The sequence below is a fragment of the Carlito syrichta genome, unplaced genomic scaffold (genome assembly GCF_000164805.1).
Source record: "Carlito syrichta isolate Samal-C Ts95f unplaced genomic scaffold, Tarsius_syrichta-2.0.1 Scaffold301853, whole genome shotgun sequence".
Taxonomy (NCBI): domain Eukaryota; kingdom Metazoa; phylum Chordata; class Mammalia; order Primates; family Tarsiidae; genus Carlito; species Carlito syrichta.
Genome location: NW_007245949.1, coordinates 7,158 through 18,667, shown reverse-complemented (window position 1 = coordinate 18,667; position 11,510 = coordinate 7,158). Strand labels below are relative to the sequence as shown.

The 11,510-nt window shown below is 38.5% G+C and overlaps 1 protein-coding gene across 1 annotated transcript in view; it reads right to left on the bottom strand.

Moving 5' to 3' along the window:
* LOC103257737 (vacuolar protein sorting-associated protein 8 homolog) overlaps positions 1 to 11,223 on the bottom strand; it is a 26,319-nt gene extending 15,096 nt beyond the window's left edge. Inside the window, exon 1 of the mRNA XM_008055435.1 lies at positions 11,173 to 11,223. Within this exon, the coding sequence (XP_008053626.1) occupies positions 11,173 to 11,220 (48 nt within the window). The 5' untranslated portion in view covers positions 11,221 to 11,223. The remainder of the gene's footprint in view (positions 1 to 11,172) is intronic.
* Positions 11,224 to 11,510: the final 287 nt, after the last annotated feature.

Sequence of the window (11,510 nt, the reverse complement as noted above, 5' to 3'; positions counted from 1 at the left end):
CAAAAAAAAAAAAAAAAAAAAAAATGATCAACTAAAAATCCTCTATCCAGCAAAGCTATCTTTCAAAAATACTCTATTCCAGACTGCTGCATCCAAGACCTTCAATGGATTTTGTTTAATTAACAGAGTTTATTTTTTAGCGCACTCTAGTTCTGGTTGTATAGAAAGTTCAATGGCTGCCATACTGCAGTGAAGAATCAGAGACTGCCATACTGCAGTGAAGGTGAAATAGACTTTCCCAGAAAAACAAAAGCTGAGAGAATTTGTTACAGGCCTGCAGGTAGGAACTACTAATGAAAATTCTTCAGCACGAAAGCAAGTGACTCCCGAGAGTAATTCAAACCCATGCAAAATAACAAGAAGTGGAAATGGTAATTATGTAATTACAAAACATAGTATAAGTGCGTATTTTGCCACCTTCCAATAACAGATTTTAAAAAGCAGTTGTATAAAATAATATGTATATGACAGAATGTTGGGTCTATATCACATAGAAATGTAATATATGTGTAACATAATTGTACAAAGGAGGTGGGTGGAAACAAAGCTTTATTAAGTGAAGGAAATGATTACAGATAGTAAAATAATAACAATTACAATATGTATTGTTGGATTTGTAACATTAATAAATATACTATATATAACACCACCACAAAAAGGGGGAAAAGAGAATAGAGTTATACAGGAGTGATGTTTCTATATATAACTGGAACTAAGATAGTTTAAATCAGCAGCTGAATCTGAAAAGCTAAGGTGCATATAGGAAACCCTAGAAACCACTAAGGAAAAAGAACCCTAAAACTCTCCTAAAAAGTCATTAACCGTTAAAGATCCCATCAAAAAGATTATATAGATGGCAAATGACCATATGAAAAGATACTCAACATCCTGTATCATGAGGGGATGGCAAATTTAAAAATGAGATACCACTATACACCTATCAGAATGGCTAAAATCTAAAACGCTGACAACACCAAATGCTGGTGGTGATGTGAAACAACAGGAATTTATTTCGTTGCTGGTGGGAAGGTAGAATGGTACAACCATTTTGGAAGAGAGTTTGGTAATTTAAAAAATCTAGCCAGGCTCGGTGGCTCAGCCTGTAATCCTGTACTTTGGGAGGCTGAGGTGAGTGAATTGCCTGAGTCCGCGGGTTCAAGAACCACCTGGGCAACTTGGCAAGACCTCATCTCTACAATAAATAAAAAATTAGCTGGGCCTGGTAGTGCGCACCTGTAGTTCCAGCTACTTGGAAGGCTGAGGTGGAAGGATCACCAGAGCCCAGCAGGTCGAGGCTGTAGTGGCTGGGAACGTGCCACTGCACTCCAGTCTGGGCAACGAAGTGAGACTCCAATTCAAAAAAAAAAAATCTAAACATAGTCTCTTACCTACAATACAGCAGTCATGCTCCTGGGTATTTACACAATGAGCTGAAATGTATGCCCATACAAAAACCTATATATAGATATTCATTGCAGCTTTACTCATAATTGCCAAAACTTGGAAGAAACTAAGATGTCCTTCAGTAGGTATATAAATAAACACACTTTGGTCCATGTAGATAATGGAATATTACTCAGTGATAAAAGAGATGAGCTATTATGCCCTGAAAAGATGCTGAGGAACCCTAAATGCTGATTGCTAAGTAAAAGACGCCAATTGGGAAAGGCTACATACTGTCCAATTACAAGACATTCTAAGAAATTCAAAACTATGGAGACAGTAAAAAGGTCAGTGGTTGCCAAAAGTTTGCAGAGAGGGAGGAAGGATAAACTGGTAGAGAAAAGGGACTTGGGGAGCAGTGAAATTATTCTGTATGATACTGTAATGGTGGATGCATTTCATTAAACATTTATCAGAAGCCACAGAACATACAACCTAATATAAGGCATGCAATTCAGTTAATAATGTATCAATATTGTCTTATAAACTGTTAACAAAATGTGCTACTTCAATGCAAGATGTTAATACAGAAAATTGTGGGGGCAGGTGAGGGAAAAGGAATATATGGGAACTCTTCATTTTCCACTGAACTTTTCTGTACAACGAAAACTAGAGTGCTCTAAAAAATAAACTCTATTAATTAAACAAAAACCATTAAAGAAATCAAAATGCTTGTTAACTGATAACCAAATTTTAGTTACACTTCTCTCCCTCCCTCAAACCCCTGAACTCTGATCCACCCTCAGCCTGAGCCAGGAGTACACGATCTCTCTTTAAGGGCTGCTTCTGAGAATCAGCTGACCACGTGCAAAGGCATTCCCTGATTAACTGTCCGATCCCTCCAACTACTCTCCCACATCTGGTTCTGCCTAGCCTTGTTTACCCAAGCTCTCCATAAAAGAAATTTCCTTTCTGCCTGATGGTTGAGACTTTTGCAGGTCTTATGGTTGGAGCATCCGCCATACTACAATAGTCCCCTCCCCTCTATTGTGACATGTCTTCTGAATGAAGTCTCTCCTTACATTAAGTCCAGATGAGTTTTTCTCTGATAAATATCTGCTCTACTAGTTCAGTCTGGATTAAGGGTCTAACTAAAAATCATCTGGCACATCGGTGAACATGCTACTTCCTTGACTGTAATACAACTATAGACTCATCAGAGTTGCTCCAAGATATCTAAAAATCAACTAGTTCAATCTCATCCATGACAGGAGCTTTGAGCAACAGCATCCTGCCACTTTTCAAACACCTTTAGTAGTAGGTAATGCACTGTCACTCAAGATAGCTTGTTCCACTGTTATAAAATTTTCACTGCAAGCTGACATCTCCATCTACATAGTGGTTACTCACAAATGTAGCCATGCAGTATACCCATGTAACATACCTGCATATGTACCCCCTGAACCTAAAATAAATAGAAAGAAAGAACTTGGAGGTTTTTCGTTTTTTTCCTCCAAACTATAAAGTTCTGTCCTCTAAACTATTAAGAATACCTATGCTTTCTTCTAGATTGGTGCCCTCCAGATCACTGCCCTCTACGTATCTGAAGGCAACTACATTTCAGCTTCTTCACATCAGTGTAAAAAGGCTTCCAGATTGCTGAGATCACCAATTCTGTCCTCTGTTTTCTTTTGTCCCCCTCCTTTAAGTAAAGGCACCGAGTCCTACTAAGACAAATACTCTAAGGAAAGAAGCATCTACATCCACCAAGGACTATCACTTTGTTGTTTTTTAGGACGTGCACCTTTGTAAGAAAGAGTTAAGAGTGAAACATTAAAAGGTGAATAAATCTTTATTTAAGCCACTGTTAACTAATGGCTAGAAAATGCTGCATCTATCTCAGTGCGTCTTCATTTCATGTTTCCCTTGACTTTTAAGAAACTATCAACCAGCCACACAGTGGCTTTTTCCCTTAAAAAAAAACAAAAAACGTCAACCTGTGATTCATTGAAAATCATGAACAAGTATAGTTGTCTACATTCCTGATATGAGTGGCAAGACTAGGAATTGGGCTATAAAAACCTTACTTCACCAGAACACTTGGAACAACAAAATCAGCTCCAAGTTCTTTGTTTCTGTTTATTTTAGGTTCAGGGGTACATATGCAGGTATGTTATTTGGGTATACTACATGATGCTGAGGTTTGGGTATTAGTGAACCCACCACTCAAATAGTGAACGTTGCACACAATAGGTAGTTTTCAAACCTCACTCTCCTCCTTACCTCCCCACTTTTGGAGTCCCCAGTGCCTATCATTTCCATCTTTGTGTCTATGTGTGTCCATTGTTTAGCTTCCACTTAGAAGTGAGAAGATACAGTATTTGGTTTTGTTTCTGAGTTATTTCTCTTAGGATAGTGGCCTCCATCTCCATCTATGTTGCTGTAAAGGACATGATTTCATTTTTTTATGACTGCATAGTATTCTGCAGTGTGTGTGTGTGTGTGTGTGTGTGTGTGTGTGTGTGTGTGTGTGTGTGTGTATGTATGTATAAATAATATTTTATCTATCCAACCTGCTGTTGATGGAAACTTAGGTTAATTCCATGACACTGCTGTTATGAATAGTGCTGTGATAAGCATATGAGTGCAAGTGTCTCTTTGACAAAATGATTTCTTTTGAGTACATATCCAGTAGTGGAATTACTGGGTCAAATGATAGTTCTATTTTAATTCTTTGAGAAACCTCCATACCATCTTCCATAGGAGTTGAACTAATTTACATTCCCACCAACAGTGCATGAGCAATCCCTTTTCTCTGCACTTCACCAACACCTGTTATTTTTTAACTTTTTAGTAATAGTCATTCTGACTGGTGTGAGATGGTATCTCATATGGTTTCAATTTGCATTTCTCTGATGATTAGTAATGTTGCTACTTTTTCAAGTTTCTTGGCTGCTTGTATGTCTTCTTTTGAGAGGTATCTGTTTATGTCCTTTGCCCATGGGGTTCTTTGTTGTTTCTTGTTTGTTTGTCTGTTTGTTTCTTTGTCCAATGGGGTTGTTGTTTTCTTGTTGATTTGTTTAAATTCCTTATAGATTCTGGATATTAGTCCTGCGTCAGATGCCTAGTTTGTGACTATTTTCTCTCATTCTGGAGGTTGTCTGTCTATTTACTCTATTGATTATTTATTTTGCTGTGTAGAAGTTCTTTACTTTAAGTCTCATTTATCTATTTTTGTTTTTGTTGCATTTGCTTTTGAGATCTTAATCATTAATTATTTGTCTAGGCCAATGCCCAGAAGAGTTATTTCTAGGTTTTCTTCTAGGATTTTTTTTTTTTTTTTTGAGTTGGAGTCTCACTCTATCACCCAGACTGGAGTACAGTGGCACACTCATGGCCACCCCAGTGTCAACCTGCTGAGATCTGGCAATCCTCCCGCTGCAGTCTTCCAAGGAGCTGGAACTACAGGCACATGCTACCACACCCGACCATTTTTTTTTTTTTATTGTAGAGACAAGGTCTTGCCAAGTTGCCTGGGCTGGTCTCGAACCCGCAGGCTCAGGCAATTCACTTGCCTCAGCCTCCCAGAGTGTTGGGATTATAGGCTGAGCCACTGAGCCCGGCCTTCTAGGATTTTTATAGTTTCAGGTTTTACATTTAAGTGCTTAATCCATCTTGAGTGTATGGTGAGAGGCTGGGGTCCAGTTTCATTGTTCAACAAATGGCTAGCCAGTTTTCCCAGCACCATTTACTGGATAAGGGTGTCCTTTCCCTATTGCTCATTTTTGTTGATTTTGTCGAAGATCAGTTGGATGTAGGTGTGTAGCTTTATTCTGGGTTTTCTATTCTGTTCCACTGATCTATGTCTATCATTGTACCAGTATCAGCCTGTTTGGGTTACTATCGTCTGAAGTTATATAACATGATAGCTCCAGCTTTGTTCTTGTTGCTTAGGACTTCTTTGGCTTGTCAGGCTCCTTTTTGCTTCCATATGAATTTTAGAATTGTTTTTTCCTTATTCTGTGAAAAATGACACATTGTCATTTTGATATGAATTGCACTGAATCTGTAGATTGCTTTGGGCAGTATGGTCATTTTAACAATATTGACTCTTCCTATTCATGAGCATAGGGCATTTTTCAGTTTTATTATCTACCATTTCTTTCATCAGTGTTTTGTAGTTCTCCTTATAGAGGTCTCTCATCTTTTTGGTTAAATGTATTCCTAGATATTTTTATTTTGTGGCTTTTTCTATTTTGTGGCTTTTCTATTTTGTGGAATTGAGTTCTTGATTTGGTTCTCAGCATAAGCACTGTTGTTGTACAGAAATGCAACCAATTTTTATGTATTAATTTTGTATCCTGAAGCTCCAAATTCTTATAATATATTTGAATATTTGAGAAGCATAACCAATTTCTGAGCAGTTTGGCTATGAAATCCACCAGTGGAATCACCATTAGTATGTAAATGTGCTGACAGCGAGAAATATATTTCATTGACCTTTGCCCCTCTGAAGCCTGGCATGTAACAGAGGCTTGGTGATTATTTCCTGATTAGAATCAGAGCCACTGGATAGGCTTTCCACTCTCTCATTTTCAGTGCCTTGACCTTAACTAGAAGAAGTTGATCTGAGTAGAACATCAGGTGTGGACATTTCAGTGACACCACCAGCCTGAAGATAGCCCTCAGACTTCTGCAAAAACACCAGCAGAGAAAGTCAATCTAAAATAGATGGCTGAGAGAGGTAACTATGCATCTGAGATCAGGATATAAGACAAAATGCTTTCTCTGGTTATTATGTATGTAACAGACCCAACTTTGCTACAAAAATTCTTAGTTGGTGTTTTAGGAAAAATGCATCATAATTGATTGGTTTTTAATACTGCCTTCAATTTACTCTCTAAACTCCTTTAATTGTCAACACCTCCAATTTGGATCTGTTCTAGGAAGTTCATTGTAATGGGCTTTCATGTCAATTTTTATCTGAAGGCAATGATTCCTGATTTTTAGATTTCTGGTCATCTATGATCAAACACTGTAAAGGTCCTAGGGAACCATGTATATTTTAAGACTTTGTTACTGAAGTTATCAGTTAGAGCCCATTAAGAAGAAATTTTATATACACAAAATAAATATTATATACAAATTTTTAAACACTTTAAATATTCACACAAGAAATATTTCAAATCTAGAACTTTCATAAAGAATAACTATAATGCAAAATGCTTGTGAAGAGATACATGCTATGGAATTGCCTCGCATTCTGACATGTGGCAACCGAGGGGAACTCTGACATTCTGAAAAGAGACTCCAACACGAGACATCTAAGAAGTCTCAATAAGTGAGCAGAGCCCAACAGGACAGGATTCCTGTTTCCTCAGCACTTGGATCCTGATCTTGGCAGGGCCAATACTGACAGCAGAGTCACCAAACACTTCCTTCAGTTACCGGTCAACAGAGATTCTGGCAAAATCAAGAACACTATTGCTTCCTTTGTGTTTCTTACACATGTCACTTTGGCAGTCACTCTGTTCAACAGAAACTACTGCTGCTTCCATCTGTCAATGAAACTCTGAGAAGAGAGACTGCAGCTCAAGGACAAGAACCAGAATATATAAGTAGACATACAGGCCGCATACACAAGCACATATACACAAAAATGTATACCCAACTAGGGAAAATAATAATTAGGTGTTGAGCTTCACATTGATCTTCATGTAAATCTCACTCAGAGTATTGCTGATTCAGTAAGAAACTGACCATGCTAGGACTACAAACCTGGGACAGCAACAATGTTTCATGTGTTTTTCCTCTAGTTGTCCCAGGCCAGAAACAACTTTTTCTCCCTCATGTCCCATAAACAACCACACAATCCTGCAGGATCTCTTTCATATAACTCTCATGCAACAACGACCTAGTTCCTACTTTGTTCTACATTTAAGGATACAACAGCAAATATGAATGGTGTGATTCCTGTCCTCATGAGGTGTACAGGCTAATGGGAAATACACATTAAGTAGAGAGGCAATCTCAAAACATCAAGGTGAGTGTGTTGGTAGGGACTAGATCAGGACTAACTCAAAGAAGAAAGGACACAAAGACTTAGGGAGGGTGTCAGAGTTTTCTGAGGGAACAAAAAATTAGCTAAGATTTGAATCTATCTCAACTATTCATTCCATTAAAACAGCTTAGAGTTAGGCCTTTTTACTTGCTTGGACAATTTATTCTTAAGATTGGTCTTTTCCTTTAATCTTACCTTTCATTGAAACTGTTGTTCTCAAGATAAAAAGCAAACTTCACAGATTGATTGGGGCTCTTTGTGATATGAACCCTCATTTATCTTTCACCAGACTTCCCTATGCTTTCATATTTAGGATATACAGAACCACCGCCATTTCCTACAACATGCTGTACTTACCCATGTCTGCCTAGGATACCTTTTCCCTTGTTTCTCAAGGCTGGATTAGACTTTACCTCCTCTGGGAAGCCTTTCCTGACCCCCTAGCCTGGGATAGCCATCTGCTAAGATGCATATTGTAAAGTAACTATAGACACCACACACAATGTGATAATAAGTATGTGCTATATAGTTTGGGCTTCAACTCAGGCGCAGTTAGTGGCCCTAATTAAGAATCCGTATTTCAGCCGGGCTCGGTGGCTCAGCCTGTAATCCCATGCTTTGGGAAGTTGAGGTAAGTGGATTGCCTGAGCCCGTGGGTTCGAGACCTGCCTGGGCAATTTGGCAAGACCTCATCTCTACAATAAATCAAAAAGTAGCCGGGTGTGGTGGCGCACGCCTGTAGTTCTAGCTACTTGGAAGGCTGAGGCGGAAGGATCGCAGGAGCCCAGCAGGTCAAGGCTGCGGTGGCCGGGAGCGGCCACTGCACTCCAGTCTGGGTGACAGAGTGAGACTCCAACTCAAAAAAAAAAAAAAAAAAAAAGAATCCGTATTTCAGAAGTGACCAGCTAACATAAACTCCCAAAGGCAGCTACTAAAAGCCCTACATCTGGTCATATATACTGACCATCACTAAGACTTTGCTCACTAGCTCAAAATACTTTTATTGGCAAAATTAATGACTTGCTAATCATCATGATGAATATTGGAAATGAACTCTCACTGATAAAAGCTATTCAAGATAGGTAGATTGAATAAATATTTTAGCGACAGTCCTAACTCTTGCACATAAAGAGGGCAAGAGTCTACATCTAATCACTTAGGAATTCTGCCAGGGCCATCTATGTCCAGTCATTGTCTTAGGAAGTTTCTAATTGTCTTAGGAAGTTTGCCTAATGCTGATTACAAGAGTAACAGAATCTTGCTTCTATAATGTTGTCACATCTTTGATAGAGATTGGACACCTAAAATGACAAAAGGCTGGGACATAGTACTAAGTTTGAAAAATAGTTTGCATGAACCTATTTCTAAATGAGTATCTATTTAATAAATGCCCTATGTATGTGGCAGAATTTGCTTTCACTATAACCTATATAAGACTATAAGGGAGCAGCTAACCATTCCTCAAATTTTTCATGAAGCTTTCTACCATGAAGAACATAAAAGTTGCACTAAATTCACTTAGTGATTTCTAAACAGGGCTTCTCCTTGGTGCTCCTGCAGCACCCTGTGTACCTTCCACGGCATGTTTGGTAATTATCAATTTACCTGTCTGCCTTTCCTGAAAAGTGATAAGGTCTTTGAGAACAGGATTATATTTTTCATCCCTGTAGACCACTGCTTAGTTTGGTATCTAATATAAAGGAATTCAGCCATCCCATAGTATCTGTAATGTACTGGTTCCAAGGACCCCCTTGGATACCAAAATCTGTGGATGTTAACTCCCTTATATAAAATGGCATAGTATTTGCATATAACTTATGCGTATTCTTCCATATACTTTATCTTTAGATTCCTTATAATACACAATACAATGTAAATGCTATGTAAAGTTATTATATTGTGTTGCTTTATTTGTATCACTTTTAATTGTTGTATTGTTATTTTTCATTGGTTTAAAAAAACAATTTCAAGCCGGGCTCAGTGGCTCAGCCTGTAATCCTGCGCCTTTGGGAGGCTGAGGTGAGTGGATTGCCTGAGCCCGCAGGTTCGAGACCCGCCTGGGCAGCAAGACTTCATCTCTACAATAAATCAAAAAATCAGCCGGGCATGGTAGCACACGCCTGTGATTCCGGCTACTCGGAAGGCTGAGGCAGAAGGATCGCCAGAGCCCAGCAGGTCGAGGCTGCGGTGGCCGGAAGCGGCCACTGTACTCCAGTCTGGGCGACAGAGTGAGACTCCAACTCAAAAAAAAAAACAACAAACAATTTCAGTCTGTGGTTGGTTAATCCATGGATGCAGAACCCATGGATACAGAGGGTTGATTATACTTGCTGAACGGTTGATTATAATTGCTTATTATATAAGTGGCACGATGAAGCAAGAGGACATCTGATTAGGATTCTGTCAGGGGGATCTGTGTTTTAATACTAGCGTCAACAACAGCTTCAGTACTTACTATGTGTCAAACAGAATTTTAGGCACTTGCGCTCTACAGTGTTTCATTTAATCTTCAGGACAATTCTGAGAAATAGCATCATCATTTTGCACAGGAGGAAACAGAGAGGCTACCTTATTCAAGGTTACTGAGATAAATAAGTAGAAGACCAAATACTGAACCCAAGTCTGGTTATATACAGAGCACATGTTTTTAATCACTATGTTCAAGGTGTGTTCAAATAACTAACACTGGAGAGCTTAGAGAAAAAAAAATTCCTCATTTGTTTACTGAGTGAGACTTAAGTGACTTAGACTCCCCCAGCTCCTCATGTTACAGTGGGATAGTTCTCAGCAGCAACGGTCATTGCCTTGGTCTAGCCTACTCTTTGCTGCCTTGACAGGAGTAAAATAAATTTTCATGTACAGCACGTTATTGGACTTTTTAGACAACACATTTTGTTTTTATTCTCTTCTCTTTTGAAAAGGTCTCAGGGGATTCTGAAGGCAAAAAAAGGGATCCATTTTTGGCACACTTCTTTGAAGCTAAAACCTGCTAGTAGTCAACAGAACCAGCAAGTTGTTATTTTTGCTCTACAGTTCTTCGTTGACATGGGTGCTGGCTGAAATTGTAAAAAAAAAAAGGGGGAGGGGGCAAAGAATAAAACACTTCAAGTGTTAGAGATAGGAAAATGGTAAAAGAAACGAGCAGAAATGTCAGCCTGTTTACCATGTTTCAATTGTACTGATACAGCTGGATAAAGAAAAGGATTTTAGTGGTTCTCTTGACTGACATCATCTGTGCATTGCTCCAGTGAGACTCACACTTCATATGTGCCACAAAGCTTATAGTCAAGAAGTGGTACAGACGAGAGTTCTATTCTCCCAGTATTTACTGAGGACCTTCTTATGTGGTATGTGCTGAAATATTCATTATCTATGCCAGCTTTTTGTTATAGAAAGCAAATTATTAAGAAAAACTATATAGCTTATCTCCTTAGAATATCTTTCATCTGATCCCACTCACTGATAGCAAGATGCCATGCCTGGTATAGAAGATGGAAATTCTAGAACACTGACAGTCCGTAGTTGCCAGGAGACTGATGCCAAAAACCTAACTTGGCTTCTCTGGAAGAGCCAAGGAATCTTGCTGACATATCATTAAAGAATTCAATTAGAAAGAACCACTGACAGCACCAAGATGATTAAAAATTATTGCCATTTTGAGCAAACTCTTCAACAGAGGAGGATAAACACACAGAAGCAGGAATTGGGTTTTTGCTTTTAAAACTCACCTTCTTAGCTGTAGGATCTCCTTTGAGTTGATGGTATGACGGAGACATTTTTACCTGGAAAAGAAGGCAAACATTTTAATATGCTTTTAGTGAAAATCTAGTTTTATTTGACCCACATTCAAAATAATTCAACTAGAATTGGTTAAATGAGATAAAATAGATATTTTAGAGGAACAGTTAATAGATCCCTTCAAAATTTTTCTGGAGCTCAAAAAGTGAGCAGTCAGTCAAGATAAAAAATATAATTAGGGTAGGTAAGGAAAATGGAATGGATGGTCCAAATTGGTTTTAATCAAAATGAGGAGGAACTAAATAGATAATAGATATTTGGTGATAAT